We start from the raw sequence: 20,129 nt of genomic DNA on the forward strand, positions 1-20,129 counted from the left end.
GTAGGGCTGAGGAATTCTGGCAGTCACAGTAACATAGCCCATACCAAACCAGATGGCCTTTTCCATTGGCCTCACTCCCAATCTCGGATGAAAGAAATTCAGAGGCTAAGTAGGTTAACTGAATATCCACCTCAGTGGGTTTTACTGAGACCTGGATGGGAAAAGGAGAGATTTCTTTCCCCAATTCTTCCAGCTGTCTAGAATCCATCCACAAGGTTTTCTTTATAGACATCATCATTGTAGACAATCTGGGTCCTCTTGTCCCGATGGCAGCCCTTGGGGCTGCTTTGTACAGCTAGGAAAAAAAGAGAAGAGTATGTTAAGGAAATAGAAAATCGAGTCAGACCCACAGTCCGGGACCACCCTTATATTCAGCTATGAAGCAGGCAAAGTTGGTTGTCAGCCTCTTTTCCTCTGTGGAGATTTGCAATCACACAGACTTTTGGGAATGTAGATCCCCTTCAATACATTAATTTATACTGGACTGCCTTCTTGCCATTCTCAAGCCTATGAACAGCTAACCCAGACTTTGGGTGAAGCCCTGGAAGCATGGGTGAAAGAAAGGAAAAAGTGGAAAAAACTGCATTTTGAATTGTATTGATATTATGATTCAAATCAATTTGTGTTCTTTGAAAAGTTTATAATGATTTTTACAAAGTAAAGACATGAAAAATGTTAACATTTGACTTCTATTAGTACAACAAATGAATGGATTAAAGTTCTGAAAGCAAGTTGTATTCTTTTGTTAATGACACTGGTAAATTTTAGTTCTTACCTTTAATAAATTTAGTTTTATCTATAATCTAGCTATAAAGTTAGGAAGTGGATCAATTTATTAATGTTAACATAATAGGAACAGATAACACAGCAATATAAACCTCTCCACTCCAAGATAATATATTAAAAGATGTAACTCTAGGTCAAAATATTCTCATTTAAGTTCCTAAACCTCCCCAAAGACATTCTGGGAACAACTGACCTATCATCTTCACATCCAAGTATTGTCCCTATAGATATTCTCTTTTCTTTAGAGTGCAGAGAAGGAAATATTCCTCCTCCAGTTAATTTCTCTGCCTGTGCCCTAAGATCCCACTCCTGGGAAACCTCATTCCCATTTATATCCTCCTTCTAGTCTCTTTAATTCTTCTCTTTCTCCTTCAAATATGTATAGCTTTCCTGAATTCTGAAAAAACAAAAACACCAACCCCCCCCCCCCCAAATCCTTTATTTGACGCTGGCTTAACCTTTCAGCTAACATCCTAATCCTCACCTTTTCACTACTAACTCTTTCAATTGGTTGGTCTCCAACTACTTTTGACATTTAAATAACTTCTTTCCTAAATCTATGACTTTCCTAAATCTGACTTTGACCCCATCTGTCTATGAAAAAGGCTTCCTCAAATAATAGTCACCAACAAGTTGGGGTAGTGGAAAGAGCACCAGATTTGTAGTCTGATAATGTGGGTTCTGCTGTGTGATTTGTGGTAGTCATTTTATTGCTTTGGGCTTCATTTTCTTTATCTATAAAATGAGGGGGTTGGCATAGATGATCTCTAAAATCACTTCCATCTCTAAATCCTGTAGTGATGACTTTAGGACATCCTAGTCACCAAACTGAAAGACTTTTCCCTAGTTTTCAATTCTTTAACATGTGCCACTCTTGGATGACCATTCTTCCCTGTGTAAAGTTCTGAAACTCTTTCCACTTGGTTTCTGTGACATGGCATTATTCTGGCTATATCCTCTCTTCTATTCTTTTCCCTCTTCATTTTGGGAAGAAATGGACTAGTCTTCAAGACTCAGTTCTTGTTTTTTTCCTCTTCTCTACAATTTCCCTGCTGAACTGATCTTCTCTTATAACTTCAATTCTTCTCTATACTATCAAATGTACATTTTCATGTACGATCTTAACATCTGAGTTTCAGGCATATACATACATATAGGGCATTTATGTCTGAAAGTACTATCATCTCAAAAACTGACATGTCTAAAATTCAAGTCATCTACTTCAACAAAATGGCTCTAAAACCCAACTCTCCTATTTTTCCTAGTTATCATTTCCCCACTTAAAAACCCTTACCATCTTTCTTAGAATCAATACTAAGTATTAATTCCAAGACAGAAGGACAGTAAGGGTTAGGCAGTTGGGGTTAAGTAACTTGCCCAGGGTCTCCCATTTCTATGCATTTGGTCACTTAGTTGCCTCTTCTTCCTAGTTATTTAGGTTAGAAGCTTCTCTGTGGAAAGAACCCTTGTTCTCTGACTCTCCCTCTCTTTCATCCTATATCCAACTCAATTCTGTTCTTTGTAAATATCTTGAGTTTATCTTCTTTCCTTTCCCTCCCCATGGTTACCATCCTAATCCTAACCCTCATCTCCTTTTAGTGAACCTAAGAAATTATATAGAAGAGCAAGATGAAATGGTATGTTATTGTGGGGTTGACCTGGGAACTGTATTCTTACCGAGGGAGCCCCAGACAGAATTGCCAGTGGCAGCATCTAGCATGGGCTGCTTACGAGCGATGCTAACCTTGAGTTGCACAGATTCTACCTTGGTCCCATTGAGCTGTAAGAGAGACCAGTGGTGGTAGGAAAGGTTAAAAACAAATTAGAGAGGATCTACTGCATCAGAGACATCCTAAGAACAAATAAGTAGGGAATTAAGAACAGAAGAGATCCTAGGTTGAGAATGAGGAGATTATGATGTTGGGGAAGGCACTCACAACTTACACCACCCTCTTTCCAAAATTTTATGGAGAAATAAAGGTCAGGAGAAGGAATGCGGGGGATAGAATTAGAAATACTGACCTCAGCTATTGCTTGATCTGCTGATTCCATCTTTTCATAGGTGACAAAAGCACAGCTGGGTGAGGATGGAAAATAGCATCATCCTAGGGCCCACAGCTCTTCTGACCACTCCCTCTTCCAATTTCTTCCACCAGGCCCAATATAAGTGACTTTCCTTCCCCATTCCCTCCCAACCTTCTGTTTCTTCTCTCTGACCTATGAGAATTTTTCTCTCTCACTTTCTTGTATTTTTCCCTAGGACTCCAAAGATCTTACTTCACCTCACTCTTCTCACTTCCTATTCCAAACCTCCTTACTTTCGGGGTGGGTCCATGGAGAGGTCAATGATGTTCCCAAAGGGTGAGAAGGCTCCACGAAGTAGAGTGGGTGTCATATCTGTTCCAGATACATACAAGGTGTTCCCCTTACGTGGGCCTCGGTACTCAGGGAATGAATCAGACCCTGTGGGGCCATAGATCACGTTTATAATCAGAGATTACAATCCAATCAAGCTCTTAACAGAAAGATCATTGTGGACCCCACTTAAATACTCTCTGGAATTTCCCATTCCATAAGTTCATGTCACTTACTTCGGAAAGGGCCCTCTCGATCCCGGTCTCGGTCTCTGTCCCGATCCCGGTCTCGATCCCGGTCTCTGTCTCGATCTCGGTCTCGGTCCCTGTCTCGATCTCTGTCCCGGTCCCTATCCCGGTCCCTGTCCCGTTCTCTGTCCCTGTCCCGGTCCTTGTCCCGATCCCGGTCTCTGTCCCGATCACGGTCCTTGTCTCTGTCCCGGTCCCTATCTCGATCCCGGTTCCTCTCATGGCTTCGATCTCGACTTCGGCTTCGGGGTGGGGAGGCTGAAGTGGGGGGACCACTCCGTTCCTCAAAGCCCCAGTCAAAGCTTCGAGGAGGACCATCACCACCCCCTGGACCTTCTGATTCCTCCCCATCTGGTCCTAGTTCCCGAAGACGATCACTGGATGACACAAAGCTGTAGAGGTATACATTAAGTTTGTAAAAAGGTCCCTACTTCATCCCCTCCTTCAGGGGTATAAAAATCATTCCCCTTCAGGCCCTTGGTTCCTTCCGGCCCCAGCCACCACCCCATGGCTCCAGGAACCCTGTCCCATCTCTCTAACCTCTCATATAGAGACTTCCTCTGGGGACGTCTGGATGACTAGAAGGAAGAAAACAAAGGATGGTATGAAGAATAGCTAAGATAATATCCAGAATCAGGTCCCCACTTGCCTAATTCAGTTTTCTCTCCCCTCTTACTTCACTGAGCCCATCCCTCCCACTCCTCCTTACCCTCAATGCTTTTGGAGCATTGAAAATTTGGTAATTTCCCCATTTACCTCCTGCAAGTCATCATCAGCAGAGATGCTTCTCTGAAATGGTTGAAAAGTTGGGGCTGGGCCCTTCTCTGGGTCCTATAGATGACACAATGGAATTGGGACACTCTAGCAAACTGGCCAAAGTCTCCCTTCTTTATCTGTTTCTTCTCCCTTTTAACATATTTTGATGATCCCCTTCTCTTTTAGTTCCTCTCCAAATTAAGCATGTGCTTAACAGAAATGCCCAAATATACTTCTAACTTCTTCAGATAACCTATAAATGACTAATCATTCAGTAATATGTTCTAGGCTTTTGTGACAATGCTCTCTTGGTTTTACTCACCAATACTTAATAGTATCCTTTGCCAATTCATTGTCTATATCATGTTCCCTAACTGTGGCTGTATTCCAAGGCAATGTCCTGGGCTATTTTCTTTTCTCACTCCATACTCTCTCATTTGGTGACCTTTTCAGCTCCCTTTGGCTTAATTATCATTTCTATGCAGATAATTCAAGATCTATATTCAACCCTCATCTTCCTGAGCTCTAGTTTTGCATCAACTATTGGAAATTTTGAACTAGATGTCCTATAGGTATATCAAGTGCAAATGTCCAAATCAGAACTCATTATCTTTTTTCCCATTTCTGTTGAAAGCACCAACTGTGGTGTTATCTTTGATTCTCCAATTTTATGCCACTCCACATATACATTAGACACCAAATTTTGTTTCTATTTCCACAACATCTCTTGGATATTCTTTCTACTCACATGACCAGAGGCCTAGTTTAAACTCTTATCACCTATTGCCTGGGCTATTGTAATAATCTCTTAGTCTTTCAATCTCAGTTTTCCCCTTCTTCAATTTATTCACACTAGAATGATTTCCTAAAATGCAGGTAAGACCATGTCACTTTTCTTTTTAATAAAAAAAAAAAAAAGCCAACGGCTCCCAATTGTCTTTAAAATATAAACTCCTTTGTTGGTTATTTTAAACCCTTTACAACCAGGTTCTAAAATAACTTTCCAGCACTGTTATATATATCATTCCTCTCCCTGCATTATGAGGTCCATCTAGACTAGCCTTCTTGCTTTTCCTAACACATGACACTCCATCACCTATCCTGGTGCTTTTTACGCTAGCTATCCCCTATGTACTAGTATTATCTCCCAACTTCATTTCTACTTTTCTCTAAGAATCCCTTGATTCCTTTAAAACTCAGTTCAAGAGGGGCAGCTCAGTGGATTGAGAGTCAGGCCTAGAGACGGGAGCTCCTAGGTTCAAATGTGGCCTTAGACACTGGGCAAGTCACCTGACCCCCATTGCCCACCCTTACCACTCTTCCACCAAGGAGCCAATACACAGAAGTTATGGGTTTAAAAAAACAAAACAAAAAAACTCAGTTCAAGGACTACCTTCTTACATGAAAACTTCCTTTATCCCCTCAGCTGTAAGTTGCCTATAGGTGCCTCCCCCTCCCCTACTTTGTACATACTTTATATATACATTGAATACAAATAGGCTCTCTTCCCCAGGGATGTAAGCTTTCTAAGGGCAGGGAATGTTTCATTTCTGTCTTTTGTTTCATTTCTGTCTTTTGTGTCCCTAATGTTTAGCATTGGGTCTGGTATACATTAAACCTTTAATAAATGCCTTTTGATTGATAAGATTACCTAAACCAGTGATGGAAAACCTATGGCATGGGTGCCAAATATGGCATACAGAGCACTCTTTGTGGGCACTTGCCTTCCCACTCCTCCCAATTTGTTACCAGAAAGGCAGAGGAACTCAGGCAGAGCTGCTCCATATCTGATAACATTTTTTCACATCACCTGCCCCTCTACCCAGCAGCCCAATGGGAACACTTCCTCCCTCCTCTGTGTGGGGAATAAAGTGGGGGGGAACAGCATGTAGTCTGGGTGGGGCAGTATGGCACTTGATCTCGGGGTGGGGGCAGGGCCTGGCATTCCATCTCTAAGAGGTTCACTATCACTGACCTAAAGTATTCGTGGGCTTATTTGTCTCTGGTTTGTACTGCCTCCCATCTCAGGAGTATTCCATGACTATATTACCTTTGATACAAAGTAATTTAAAGTCAGAAAGAACCTTAAAAAGTTCATCCGATCTGACTCCTTATAAAGAAATTGAAGCCCTTGGAAAGTGACTATTCAAGGTTAAAATGCTATCACTTTTTTCTGTCCTAAAATTGCTTTTTTCCATTCTCAGAGAGCCTTTTTTTTCTAACTTCAACTCAATTTCAAATGTTAACTGGCTATCTAGTAGATAGATAGGTCTGTGCTAGTCTTTCAGGGAGATATAAAAATAAATGAGACACCATTTCCATTAGAATGTTCCTCAATGTGATAAGTTTAAGAGTGCGCTCACCTATCCTTTTCTTGATTCCCACATACCTTCAATTTTCCTTCCAGAGTCCGTGACCGCTTGAAGCCCGAATTCTTGGTTTCTGCTTTAATGGCACTGATGGCTCCTGATTTTACCAGTTGTTTAGCCTGCTCTGTTGCTGTGGCTGTATCTACTACGGGTTGCTCCGACAGAGCTAAGCAAGGGAGAACAGCATAAAGTGGAAGTTACTTAACTGCCTAACCTGTGGGAGAAGTTCTTTTAGGTCCCAATTCCTTCTTCCAGGCCACTGTTGGAACCCCTACCAAAATCCACCCTCTTCACTCAAGCCCTGTGATAACATTTAACCCATTACTCACAGCGTTTGACACCTCCCTGGCTGGCTGTGCTACTATTACTCTGCTTCTTAAGAGCCAATAATGCTTTTTTCTAGAGAGGATAGGGAAGTAAGAAGAAAAAATAATTAATGAAGGCCTTTTCCCACCCTAAGATCTTATGGCCTTTGTGTTCAGAGCATTTTCCATAAATTTCATTTGTGATAATTACTTGTAAGAACCACCAAAACCATGATGTCCTGTGGTTCTCCAGAGTGCCCAAATTTGGTGATACTGGAATCACAAGCCATATATCTAAGGTGTCATCTATCAACAGTAGGAGTTAGCTTACCTTATATCAAACTTTTTGGTAGTGCTACATAGATGGGAAGGTAGTTATTCGTAAAGGGCCTAAGAAAGGGTTTGGGATAAAGGTCCATGTGTCCCTTCTGCTCACTATGCTTGTTTGCTTACCTTTTTCTTGAGTTTGCTGAATTTCTTCTGCAATGCTTCTTCTTCCTCACTCAGTCCTGGGGGCAGCACCAACATATCAGCTCCCAGTTCTGAGCCAGGTCTGGCCCTCCAGAGATGCAACTGTGTAGCAAATCAATTTGTCCAGTGGAGGTACCTTTCGCCTACTGTCTAGATGCCCAGAGTCCCTGAGAAGATGGCATTCATCATGGCCTGCTCCAGACCCTGCCTTGCCCTTCCACTGGCTTTCATGAGCAGCACTCCTGGACTTCAGAGGAGGAGCACTGGGAAATCCAAGACCTGGGACAATCAGGTCACAGACTTGCAGAACAAAGAACATCAGTGCTCTGAAGGTCATCTACTCTGATTCTCACCTATTCTACAGGTGAGGAAATGGAGGTACCTCTGATAAGAAAAGTGACTTCTTTAGGGGACAAGCTGGGTAGCTCAGTGAATTGAGAACCAGGCCTAGAGACCGGAATTTTTGGGTTCAAATCTAGACACTTCCTAGCTGTGTGATCCTGGGCAAATCAGGTAACCCCTACTGCCTGGCCCTTACAGTTCTTCTGTCTTGGAACCAATACACAGTATTAATTCTAAGGCGAAAGGTAAGGGTTTTTGGTTTTTTTAAGTGGCTTCTTTGAAGTCACAAAGCCAGTCAGTGGCACTGACAAGACTAGGACCCAAGTTCTGTCTAAAGTCCAGCACAAAACTCATTTTGGAGGAGGATAATTTCCAGTCATAAGGCAAGAGGTATGGTTCCCTGAGAAGTCACCTCCCTCCCCCGAGTTCATTAGTTGGCAGGACACTCTCAAATTAAATCAATAAGCACTTATTAAGCGCCAAGAACTGGGCTAAGCGCTGGGAATACAGCTAATGTTAAAAATTATCCTTGACCTCAAGGGGATCAGTTTAATGGGTGGAACGACAAGCAAAGGCTCTCCTGGAATATTTCCAACCCTCACGCACATCGTTACTATAGCAACAATGACCGAACTCCGGCCGCCTGAAGGAGGTGAACATAGCAACTAAAGGGGTTCCCGAACACCCAAGAATTGAGCCAGAACTCCCGCCATGTCATCATAGCACCAAGGCAAGAAGCCATAAAGAGTCGCAGGCTAAGAAGAAGAAGAGAGGGAATCCTTACCTGAAAAGGAAGATGTTATCTCCTCACAGTACACAGCTGCAACTTCCTCCGCCCTCCTCGGAGGACCAGATGGGCGCAGGGTGATGACGTCTAGGGGGCGGGAGCTGAACCAGGTAAGCTCCGTAACCAAGGCGCCATTTCCGGCACCTCTCCCTTTCTCCCCTCTCCCTGCTTGCTACCTTTTCTGTTCCTCAGTCTGAGGCCACTTCCGCCCTTCTCTCTTATGACATCACTTCTTCCTGTAACCACTCGCGCTCCGAGCGGCAGCAACTTCCGCCATGCCGGGGGCGGGACTTTCATCGCTTTGGTCTTCGCGGCACTTCCGGCTTCGCGGCGCTTCTGGGAAGCTGAGGGATGCTGGAGACCGAGCGGCTTGGTGAGGGCTGGGGCTGGATGGGTTCAGGGAGCGAATATAACCTTTTGACCTTTCCCCTGAGCCTGGATCTCGGCCCTGAGCCCTGACCAATTTTCTTGTTTCTCAGTGCTGCCCCCTCGGGGGCCTCTGGACTTGCCCCTCTGTGCCCTGGAGCTCGGATGCACTGGGCGCTGGGAGCTTCTAAGCCCACCCCAGGTTTCGGACCCGCCTGCCGGCACTGTGAGTGAGCCCTGAACCCCCGAGGGCTTCCACTCACCTCTGACCCGGAATGAACCCGTTTTTCTCCTCCTTCCCCGCACATTTGTGACCTAATGTAGGGGAACCCTGGGTTGCAGTCAGCCAAAAAGGGATTCTACTTTTAGTGCTGCCACTCACTCCCTTTGGGACCTTGGATCAGCCCCTTGGGTGGGGGATGGAAGGAGAAGTGGGAAGAGAGCCTTGCCCAAGCTCTTCGGGGGGGCCTCAGTTTCTTCCTCTGTAAAATGGAGTCAATAAACCTTTCCCTATTTTCCTGATTTTATGGGGGAGGGAAGAATGATGTTTTGAGAAAATGAACATAAAAACGTCTTGTCATTTAAAATTATATGTTAATAATAACAGTAATTCTTTTCAATTAATGTTTGTTGAACGTCAATTTTTATGCCCAGCCCTGTGCTTGGCATGGAGTGGAGTGGAGTGGGGTCCAGAGAGCAACATATATTTCTAAGAGATGTAAGGGAAGGGTCAGATGAGGGCCAGTCTTTTTATTTTAATTAAAAAAAAATTTTTTTTAACCCTTACCTTTTGTCTTGGACTCAATACTGTGTACTGTGTATTGGCTCCAAAGCAGAAGAGTAGTAAGGGCTAGGCAATGGGGGTTAAGTTACTTGCCCAGGGTCACACAGCTGGGAAGCGTCTGAGTCTAAATTTGAACCTTGGATCTCCCGCTGTCTCTAGGCCTGGCTCTCAATCCATTGAGCTACCCAGCAGCCCTCAAGGCCAGTCTTTAAGGAATCATTCTGGTTTAGCTGGGAACTGTAGAAGATAAGTAGCAATACAAATACAAATGTGCTCTTTACTACACTGTGGTGTCTGTAGGAGCTCAGAGGAAGTTGAGGCCTTTGAGGGCTGGGGGTGAGGTGATAAAAATCTGAAAAGACAACTTTTTATTGGAAGTGGGATTTGAGGATTCTGCCATACCAGATTGCAAATTCCTTGAAGTTAGGGGGTGGAGCAAGGACCCTGATCCCATTTATTTTTTCCTGTAGGTAGTATAGATATTACATTCTTTTTATTTTAAAACCCTTATCTTCTATCTTAGAATCGATACTACATATCTGTTCCCAGGCAGAAGAGAGTTAAGGGCCAAGCAAATGGGGTTGTCACTTGTCCAGAGTCACACAGCTAGGAAGTATCTTGAGGTCACATCTGAACTCAGGACCTCCCATCTCCGGGCCTGGTTCTATCCACTGAACCACTTAGCTGGTCTTTCTACCATGACTCTTAGTCTGCTTCCTATGATTTCTTCTCTAGGATTTATAATACTGTCCTTACCACTCATTTGTCAGATGTTAGTTACCTCATCAGTGAACAAATTAATTGACTGATGGAAAGGTTAGGGAGGGAAATGAGAATAAACATTTATATTGTACCATCTATGTGCCAGATGCTATACTAAGCGTTTTACAAATATTAATTATATTTTTGATATAATATAGTTGGAAGGCAGCTTGTATTTTTTTTTTACTTTTCTTCATACCTTTTAGTGATTGTCACAGTACTAGATACATAGTAAATGCTGAAGAAGTACTTAATCAGTTTATGTCTTTCCTTTGACTTTACCATGCTTCTTAATTCTGACTCCTGAATCTTTTAAATTTTTCACCTTCCTTTAACAAGGAACCTTAATCTGGCTTCTTCCTCTCTTGAGGAATGAGTTCTCTTTCTCTTTTACTTGCCAACCCTATGTTTCCCATTCTGTATATGACTTCCTTTTAATTTTTCCAGCTCTCCCATGGGTTACCACCCTGTGCCCCAGAGCTGCAGGGAGAGACTGAGCAACTGTTTCTGTCATCTCCTGAATGGCTGCCCCTGCATGGTGTGGAACGTGTGGCTTGGTGAGAAGGGTTCTAGGCACTTTTTGTTTCTGAGAAAAGTTGGGGCTTAGGTGAGAGTAAGGTCTGATGGTGATGGGGAGACAGATTTGTTTCTTTTGGTCTCCTTAGGAAATGGCAGAGGAAGACAGATCCCTGGTCTCTCCTGGGGCTCCCAGGAGCTCCTGTCCCATCAGATCTACAGGCTCAGAGACACCCAACCACTGGCAGAGTCCTGGGCTATAGAGAGGTAAAGGGCATCTCCAGGGATATAAGACAGATAGAAGAACAAGAGATGGATTTAGCTTCATTGTGTCACTATATTCTCTCCAGGTCCTGTTGGAGGACACAAACCTCTCAGCCACAACTTCCCTGTCTCTACGTCGGCCCCCAGGACCTCCATCCCAGGCCTTATGGGGCAATCCAACACACTATCCATTTTGGCCAGGTGATATTTGAGGAGAAAAGAGTGGGGATCAGAGTGAAAAGAAGGCTCTTGTGCTCTAAGGAAGGAGGGAGCTATTCTTCTCTAGATAGTAACTCACTGTTTTCCTCTCTTTTCCTAGGTGGGATGGATGAACCTACCATAGCAGATCTGAGCACTTGTGGGGACTCTGAGGAAGAGATTGACTTTGAAAAAGGTGAAGAGGAGGACTAAAAGGGCAGATTAAATTCTGATTGAAGGTCAGAGATGGAAGGAGGATGTGGCTTCTCACCATTGCCTTTTTTCACTGTCATTTTCCAGATCTCCTTACCATCCCTCCAGGCTTCAAAAAAGGTGTAGACTTCACCCCAAAGAGTAAGAGTTTTCTCTGGTAGGGTGGATAGGGAAAGGGTGTCAGAAGAGACAGAAGGGAAAATGGTAACTATGCCTCTATTTATCTTGGCTTCTGCCTCTTGCCAGATCACTCAACCCCTGCTTCTGGCCTCCTCAGTCTCAGCCGTCTCCTGGAACCCCTTGAACTGGGTGGGGGGGAGGAGGAGGAAGAAGAGACTGCAGGAAGACTGGGGGGACCTGGAGGGGACAGTGTTACAACTGCCACCTCTGAACCCCTATTGGTTCGTGCCAGTAGCCTGGAGGATTTAGTGCTAAAGGTAGGTGGCATACATATGGGTTGGGTGGACAACTTGGGATTTTCTCTTGAGAAGAGATTGAGGAGTGGGGTGAGGTGGAGGTCTGTGATAGTCTGATCCTTTTTCCCCTTACTTCACAGGAAGCATCAACCCCCATGCCTCCTCCTGAACCTCCAAAGCCCCCACTTTTGGAACAGTGGGCCATTCCTGTGGATATTACTTCACCTGTGGGAGATTTCTACCGGCTCATCCCCCAACCTGCCTTCCAGGTCATGAATCTCACCTCTTTCCTTCCCTTCTCTCTAGTTCCATGGTCCATAGTCTCCCACTTACTTTATTCTAGCACCTACCTGATAGGTAAGAATTAGGACTTGTCCTACTCCAGACTCTTAAGGGGTATACAGACAACATAAAAGCCACCATTTACTTTGTCCCATCTTGGCACAGGATGCCATAACTCATGTGTATCATCCTGTGACATTTACTTTTATCTTCAAAGATGATGTGTGTGATAGAGGCCTTATTACAGATACGGTTGGGATAAGGAGCTCTCCCGCTGGATTTACCTCAATATTTCTAGCCACATTTTCCCTTCTTTTCACTTCTTATTCCTCTCTAGTGCTAGTACAGGGTTTTGGATCATTTTATTTATTTTTTTGTTCAAAGATATCTTATTTTTCCAATTACATGTAATAACAATTTTCATCATATGTTTTCCAAAATTCTAAGATTAAATTGTTTCCTTCCCTCCCTTCCCTCCCCGCTCTCAAAGATGGTAAGCAATTTGATCTGGATTATACATGTATTATCATGCAAACATACTTTATGGATCATTTTATTAAAGAACATTTTGAAATAAGTCCCTACCTCTTCCTTTCCTCAGTCATTGGATCTTTCTCACACCATCTCTACCCTGTATCTGTCCCTCTCACAGTGGCCGTTTGAACCAGATGTATTTCAGAAACAGGCTATTCTGCACCTGGAGAGACATGACTCTGTTTTTGTTGCTGCTCACACATCTGCAGGAAAGACTGTTGTGGCTGAATATGCCATTGCCCTTGCCCAGAAACATATGACCCGGTATGGGGTTGGGGAGAGGGTAATCCTGATCTTGTCCCTAACTTGTCCTTACCAGTCTAGCTCTCTTCCATCTCCACGCCTGGGACACAAGGATGAGTTGAGGGGAGCCTGTGGGAGACAATGATGACACAAGAGGAACAGGAAGGAGAGAGACCAGAGAAGAGAGACAATGGCGACAGACTAAAATGGTTTAGAAGTGACCAGAGTTATTTTAGAAGGGCTTCCCGAAGGGGCGAATGTAGAGCCAGGTTTGATAGGATGTGTGGGATGGACCTAGGGATGGAAGAGGGAAGGAGATCTAAGCTCAGGAGCAGTAACTCATGGTAGTGAGAGTTCAGGATTCCTTCTCCTTCTCTAGCACCATTTATACATCACCCATTAAGGCCCTGAGTAATCAGAAGTTCAGAGATTTTCGAAACACATTCGGTGATGTGGGACTCCTCACAGGGGATGTCCAGCTACATCCTGAAGCCTCCTGCCTCATTATGACCACAGAGATCCTTCGGTGAGTGGACATTAAGATCTGGGTTTGGGGTTGAGGGTTGGACCTGCAAGTCTGTGGTTAGAGTTGTGTTTATGCCTAGGATCTAGGGGAAAGGATTTAAAATTTTATGGGACTTTCAAGGGGGTCAGGCAGTGCCAGATTTGAATCAGTTTCTAATCCTCCCCACCCCTTCTACCTAGTTCCATGCTGTATAGTGGCTCAGATGTGATTCGAGATCTTGAATGGGTGATATTTGATGAAGTCCATTACATCAATGATGCTGAGGTGAGGAGGGTACACCTGATATTACCCCTAGGTCCTTTCAGTCCCTTCCTGTCTAAAGGCTTTCACCCTTCACCTCTACCTCCAACTTTATCCTTAGGAAGGCACCTATCACACAACTAACTTATCTTTGAGGATAAAAGGGAGGGTCATTGTTGGGATAGGAGTTATGGCATCTTGTGTCAATTGGGGGTGAGGTAGGTTTATGTGTCTTTTATGTGTCTGTCATTATGCTAGTTTACAATGTTTTCTGTATCCTTGATCTCTCTGTGACTAGCGAGGAGTAGTATGGGAAGAAGTCCTCATCATGCTTCCTGATCATGTTTCCATCATTCTCCTCAGTGCCACTGTACCCAATGCCCTTGAATTTGCAGACTGGATTGGGTAAGGATTAGAGACAGACACAAAGATTTGAATTTTTGGATGGTGTACTCTGGGGCAGAGGCATATTCTATTTATACTTCTGTATCTTTGGAGAGGATAAACTGACTCTGTAACAGCTAGGAGGGCAGTCTATATATATCTGTAGGGGCTGGTTGGTGCTAGTGATGGTGGTAATTTCCTTCCACTATCCCTCTTGATCAGTGATCTTCAATAAACTGTTTAGGCATTTGGGACTCTTGTATATTCACCATCCCTTGATCCCTGCCCCTTTGTCTAATGTAGATTCTTTGGGGAAAAGAATGGAAGAAGGATGTGATTTTGGAGGCAAGGAGAGTGAGTGATGGGCTAATGGTGGAAGGGTCATAGAATCATAACTTTAGACCTAGAAGGGACCACGGAGGTCATCTAGTCCAATCCCCTCATTTTACAGATGAGGACGCTGAGGCCCATAAAGGTTATCATGTTATAAAGTCACATTCTACGTTCTCCCCTTCAGGAAGCCTTTCCCAAGGCTTTGGACAAAAGCATAGAAATAGTCACAGAACTAGAGATGGGGATTCAAAGTCGGGCAGTGGGGAGGAGGGATGGTTCCACCATATGTGACCTCTGATTTTTGTTCCTCTTCCCCTAGGAGGCTGAAGCGTCGGCATCTCTATGTGATCAGCACAGCTGCCCGGCCAGTTCCCCTGGAGCATTTTCTGTTCACTGGGAATAGTCCAAAAACCCAAGGAGAGCTCTTTTTGCTTCTGGATTCTCGAGGGATCTTCCACACCAAAGGGTGAATTGGGGGAAGGAGCAAGGTATAAGCCAAAGGTGGGGAGGCCTAAATACTTGGGACTTTATCTACCTCTCCATCATTTTGTCTTAGGTACTATGCAGCTGTGGAGGCCAAGAAAGAGAGGACCAGCAAACATGCACAGACCTTTGGGGCAAAGCAGCCAATGCATCAAGGTGGGCCTGGACAGGTGAGAGAGATATGGAATGGGAAGGAGGGGGTGGATCTGCAGGAATTTTTCTCCAACTTCCTTTCTTATCTAACCCTTATTTTCTAAGGACTCCAGGGATCTAGTTTCTAGTTCTTCCTTTTTAAATCCCCAAATTCCTTGACAGAGCCTTAGGATCTGAGCCCAGTTCCCCTGGGTTCCAGACTCTTTCCCTCTGTCTTCTGCACTCTAGGACCGAGGCATATACCTGTCCCTCCTGGCTTCCCTGAGGAGCCGCGCCCAGCTTCCTGTGGTTGTGTTCACCTTCTCCCGGGGCCGCTGTGATGAGCAGGCATCTGGTCTCAGCTCTCTTGACCTCACCACTAGCTCTGAGAAGAGTGAGATCCACCTCTTCCTGCAGCGATGCCTTGCCCGACTTCGAGGCTCCGACCGCCAGTTACCTCAGGTAGAGAGGAGGTCTGCAAGGGGTAAAAGCTAAATTGGGTTTTAGGCACCTTTTGATGCTTTGTCTATACCTGAATTTTGTTCCTCCATTACTACCTCTAAGGTGCTGCACATGTCAGAGCTCCTTCGCCGGGGCCTAGGTGTCCACCATAGTGGTATTTTGCCTATTCTCAAGGAGATTGTGGAAATGCTTTTCAGTCGTGGTTTGGTCAAGGTGAGAATAGTGGAAGCATCTTGGGTAGAAGGGGATATGTTTAGCTCTGAGAAAGACTTAGGAAAGTCAGATTTGGTTTCTTTGAAGGCCTAATTCTCCTAATTGCTGAACCTTTCTCCTTTCAGGTCCTATTTGCTACAGAGACCTTTGCTATGGGTGTGAATATGCCAGCCCGGACTGTGGTGTTTGACTCCATGCGCAAACATGATGGTGCAACTTTTCGTGATTTGCTTCCTGGGGAATATGTACAGATGGCAGGGCGGGCAGGGCGTCGTGGCCTGGACCCTACAGGCACTGTCATCTTACTCTGTAAGGGACGTGTGCCTGAGATGGCTGATCTGCATCGGATGATGCTGGTGAGTTGGTCTTGAGTGGGGAGAGTTTCCCAACTAATCTCAGGAAGTCAGAGAAGGTTAGGCCAGGTAATTCCTTTGACTTCTAGCTCTGATGCTATGATTCCCACATAACTTTGTTATCTCTTTATATAAATTTTTGTATTTCTTCTAGCCTTTCTTTATTCTTCTCTCTCATCTCTTGTGAGGGAACATCTCAGGACCTCTCCTTCATTTCTGTCCCATTTCTTATAAAATAATAGGTATTTCCATTATAGGAAGTCAGAACTGGAAAGGACTTTAGATTATCCATTCCAACACCTTCATATTCTAGATGAAAAAGCTGAGGCCCAGAGAAGGAAGTGATTTAACCAACTTAACACAGCTGTTAGAAGAGTTGGAATATGAATTCAGATTTTTACCTCTCAATGAGAAAGGGGTAGTCAGTTCAGGTGGTCAGGGGGAATACCCCTGATTCTGAGGAGGGGAATGGAAGAATCCTTCCCATTTCCTTCTTCCAGCAGTCTGATCCCCACCCCTGATCCCCAGGGGAAGCCTTCCCAGCTACAGTCCCAATTCCGCCTCACATATACAATGATCCTCAACCTGCTTCGAGTTGATGCACTCAGAGTAGAAGACATGATGAAGAGAAGCTTTTCTGAGTTCCCTTCAAGAAAGGACAGCAAGGTGTGTGTTGGTGGGGTTTTGGGGGACATGTCTGGGTCCTTGAAAGAATAACCTAGGAGTTGAAGGGGTAGATCAGATCCCCAGGGAAAACACATCTGGAAATTGGAATTGAAGCAGAGCCAGGTGACCATAGATCTGGCCCTTAAACTTCCTGAGGCTTCATCCTAGTTCTTATCTTTTCTCCACCCCCGAAGGCCCATGAGCAGACTTTGGCTGAACTGACAAAACGACTTGGGAACTTGGAGGAGCCAGATACGTCAGGTCAGCTAGTTGATCTTCCTGAATATTACAGCTGGGGGGAAGAACTGACAGAGACTCGAGGCATGATCCAGGTGATGGGGGAAACAGGGAAATGGGATCAGAGAGGAGGGTGAGGGTAGGGATGGATAGAATACTGCTGCCAGGGGAGTGATCTAGGACAGTGAGAAAACACTTGAATTCATTCCTTGATCTCTTCTCTGACATCTTGAATCTCTTTTCCCAGCGACGGATCATGGAATCAGTGAATGGTCTAAAGTCATTGTCAGTGGGAAGAGTGGTGGTTGTGAAGAATCAGGAGCATAAGAATGCACTAGGAGTGATCTTGCAGGTGAGGGGGATAGGGTCAAGGATTCCTAGATTGGTAAATTCCTCCTTTTGTCTTTTTTTCCTTTTGTGACTTCTACCTTCAGCTCCCTCCAGGCCTTCATCCATGTCTTCCCTTCATTTCCAACACTATTTCACACTTTCTTCCCTCTGTATTATTCTACTTAACATGCATAATGATAGACATTTGCATTGACTACTGTGTCCTGGGTTTGTATTTTGAGGGTAGGGACTCTTGATCAGACTTGGACAGGGAAATCCCTAAGGACTGGAACCATGTCTTTAAAACTCTTTTGTCCAGAGTAGGCCAGTCTAGAGAAAGATCACATGAGCTGAGCAATGCTGCCTCTTCCCTGCTCTCCCCCCCTCCTAGGTTTCTTCAGACACCACAAACCGAGTTTTCACAACTTTGATTCTGTGTGAGAAGCAGCCCCTTGAGGGGCCATTGCCAGTCAGTTCCAGCTCCCATGATGTCCCCTATCCTGAGGATCTCGTGGGTCACAAGCTGTTCCTGCCTGAAGGTAATAGCTGGGTGGTAAGTGGGGCAGACACTTGGGTCAGGGATAGAGTAGGAGGGATAGAATGCCTGGGTCCCAGTACAGGAACTTGATTTTGCTCTTCTTTCCTCCAGGGCCTTGTGATCATACTGTGGCCAAACTTCAACCAGGTGACATCATTGCCATCACAACGAAGATGCTACGGGTGAATGGGGAGCGAATCTTGGAGGATTTTAGCAAGAGACAGCAGCCAAGATTCAAGTTAGTAGCTTTGGGTGAGAAGGGGCAGTTTGATGAATGAGGGAGAAAATGTCAGGAAGAAGGGATTATGGGGTGGTGAATCCATTGTGTGAAGATACCCACCCTAGGCAAAGAAGTTTCAGAGAAAAAGGGTTTTTCATTTTTCTCTCAGGAAGGACCCTCCTTCTCCAGCTGTGACCTCTGCTGTTCAGGAAATGCTCCGCTTAGCTCAGGCGCACCCAGCAGGGCCCCCAGCCCTGGATCCAGTCAATGACCTGCAGCTAAAGGAGGTGTCAGTGGTAGAGGGTGGACTTCGTGCTCGGAAGCTGGAGGAATTGATCCGAGGTGCTCAGTGTGTACACAGTCCCAGGTTTCCAGCCCAGGTGAGACTACCCAATACCTGGCTTCCCACAGGAGATGGTTTCTTCCTCCCATCATGTTGCTAATATGTAGTGATGGAGCAGTAGGAGAGAGAGGGACATGCTCTATTCTTCAACTATTACTCCTAAGTTGGGAAGGATGGAGACACCCAACGTCACTCCTTCCTTCCCTTACATTTCCTTTCTCTAGTACCTGAGACTGCGGGAACGTGCTCAGATCCAGAAGGAAATGGAGAGATTACGGTTTCTACTCTCAGACCAGTCACTGCTTCTATTGCCAGAGTATCACCAGCGTGTGGAGGTAGGAAGGAATGAAATATTTAGTGCCCTGAGGCCAAGGGCATCAGGAAGAAGATAGCCAGATAACTGAGGCCTGTTTCACTCAGTATCATCTCTTTCCTTACCAGGTTCTTCGGACATTGGGCTATGTGGATGGGGCAGGGACCGTGAAGCTGGCAGGGAGGGTGGCATGTGCCATGAGTAGTCATGAACTGCTTCTGACAGAACTCATGTTTGATAATGCCCTGAGTGCCCTTCGGCCAGAGGAGATTGCTGCTCTGCTATCTGGCCTTGTCTGCCAAAGTTCTGGAGATCCTGGAGACCAGTTGCCAAGCACTCTTAAACAGGTGAGGGACATGACCCTCACCATCACCCCATCTCTGTCTGTCATTCACATAGGCCTCTGGATTTCATCCCTGGGAATCCTGGACCATCATTTCTCTTCCTTTAGTGCAGGGGTCGGCAACATATGGCTCTTTCTGCAGGAGCCATAAAGTCAATTTTTTTTCAGGCGCTGTTACAGGAGTGCGCACTGTGAGCTCTCACAAAATTACATTTTAAAAAATTTGGTGTTTATGGCTCTCATGGCCAAAAAAGGTTGCCGACCCCTGCTTTAGTGGAACTTCACACATCTCCAAGAAGTCTTTCCTGATGGAATTTACCTCATTCTGCTAAAACAATTTCATTATCAGACTGGGTTTTCTTTTCCTTAAAGCCATAATTGCTTTTTTTTTTTCTGCTTTCCCTCAGCATCTGGCTAAGGGATTTGCCTGGTATATGGATTTTATCCTTTTTTTAACCCTTTCAGGGCATAGAGCGTGTCAAGGATGTGGCCCGCCGGATTGGTGAGGTTCAGGTATCCTGTGGCCTGAACCAGACTGTGGAAGAATTTGTAGGAGAACTAAACTTTGGGCTGGTTGAAGTTGTGTATGAGTGGGCACGAGGCATGGTGAGTTTCTTGGGGTAGGAAAACAAAGCAGTTGTGGGTTTGAACACCTGGATCTGCCTGGGATAGAAGCTAATTTCCTTTCCTTTCTTTGTAGCCTTTCTCTGAGCTGGCAGGGCTTTCAGGGACCCCAGAGGGCCTGGTTGTCAGATGTATCCAGCGCCTAGCAGAGATGTGTCGTTCATTGCGAGGTGCCGCCCGACTGGTAGGGGAACCTGTCCTGGGTGCCAAGATGGAGGCAGCTGCCACAATGCTCCGTCGTGACATTGTCTTTGCTGCCAGTCTCTACACCCAGTGATTCTCCTGTAGTTCCTACCCTCCTGGTTTCTCATGTGGAAGAACCAATTTCTTGTTAAAAATTAATAAAGTAGCAAAGCATGCTAATGTGTGTGAGTCTAGGGGTAGAGTATTGT

The 20,129-nt window shown here is 45.0% G+C and overlaps 2 protein-coding genes across 3 annotated transcripts; one reads left to right on the forward strand and one right to left on the reverse strand.

The window, feature by feature from the left end:
* Window positions 1–114: 114 nt before the first annotated feature.
* Window positions 115–8,565, reverse strand: NELFE (negative elongation factor complex member E). 2 transcript variants are annotated; one of them, XM_044673910.1, is made up of 11 exons: window positions 8,417–8,565; window positions 7,273–7,457; window positions 6,844–6,913; window positions 6,535–6,680; window positions 4,146–4,220; window positions 3,930–3,967; window positions 3,378–3,781; window positions 3,105–3,249; window positions 2,809–2,863; window positions 2,464–2,566; window positions 115–295 (listed from the first exon to the last, which is right to left on the reverse strand). In XM_044673910.1, exons 2-11 carry the CDS (start codon window positions 7,345–7,347, stop codon window positions 198–200), a joined length of 1,209 nt encoding a protein of 402 aa, XP_044529845.1. In that variant the 5' UTR covers window positions 7,348–7,457; window positions 8,417–8,565; the 3' UTR covers window positions 115–197. The 2 variants fall into 2 exon arrangements, with proteins under 2 accessions (XP_044529845.1, XP_044529844.1); XM_044673909.1 differs by having other exon boundaries at window positions 7,273–7,392; window positions 8,417–8,564.
* Window positions 8,566–8,729: 164 nt separating this feature from the next.
* On the forward strand, window positions 8,730–20,100 carry SKIV2L (Ski2 like RNA helicase). The gene is made up of 28 exons (XM_044676932.1): window positions 8,730–8,792; window positions 8,899–9,011; window positions 10,779–10,888; window positions 10,997–11,114; window positions 11,198–11,312; window positions 11,431–11,505; window positions 11,610–11,663; window positions 11,769–11,959; window positions 12,079–12,207; window positions 12,873–13,018; window positions 13,377–13,523; window positions 13,703–13,787; window positions 14,062–14,168; window positions 14,800–14,946; window positions 15,037–15,133; window positions 15,345–15,557; window positions 15,660–15,770; window positions 15,896–16,126; window positions 16,652–16,789; window positions 16,984–17,121; window positions 17,274–17,378; window positions 17,748–17,895; window positions 18,006–18,132; window positions 18,284–18,494; window positions 18,682–18,792; window positions 18,899–19,117; window positions 19,579–19,719; window positions 19,814–20,100. Exons 1-28 carry the CDS (start codon window positions 8,771–8,773, stop codon window positions 20,012–20,014), a joined length of 3,750 nt encoding a protein of 1,249 aa, XP_044532867.1. The 5' UTR covers window positions 8,730–8,770; the 3' UTR covers window positions 20,015–20,100.
* The last annotated feature ends 29 nt before the right edge of the window (window positions 20,101–20,129 follow it).

The sequence above is a fragment of the Gracilinanus agilis genome, chromosome 4, assembly GCF_016433145.1.
Source record: "Gracilinanus agilis isolate LMUSP501 chromosome 4, AgileGrace, whole genome shotgun sequence".
Lineage (NCBI taxonomy): Eukaryota > Metazoa > Chordata > Mammalia > Didelphimorphia > Didelphidae > Gracilinanus > Gracilinanus agilis.

What these genes read in the sequence shown, in the direction of transcription:
- SKIV2L (XM_044676932.1), top strand. Translation starts at nt 8,771, where the DNA reads ATGCTGGAGACCGAGCGGCTTG. An exon ending in ATTACATCAATGATGCTGAG is followed by an intron (nt 13,788 to 14,061) that starts GTGAGGAGGGTA and finishes CTCTGTGACTAG; the next exon opens with CGAGGAGTAGTATGGGAAGA. An exon ending in TGCCAAGCACTCTTAAACAG is followed by an intron (nt 19,118 to 19,578) that starts GTGAGGGACATG and finishes TAACCCTTTCAG; the next exon opens with GGCATAGAGCGTGTCAAGGA.
- NELFE (XM_044673910.1), bottom strand. Translation starts at nt 7,347, where the DNA reads ATGTTGGTGCTGCCCCCAGGACTGAGTGAGGAAGAAGAAGCATTGCAG. An exon ending in TCGAGAGGGCCCTTTCCGAA is followed by an intron (nt 3,250 to 3,377) that starts GTAAGTGACATG and finishes ATGGCCCCACAG; the next exon opens with GGTCTGATTCATTCCCTGAG. An exon ending in TCCATGGACCCACCCCGAAA is followed by an intron (nt 2,864 to 3,104) that starts GTAAGGAGGTTT and finishes ATCCTCACCCAG; the next exon opens with CTGTGCTTTTGTCACCTATG.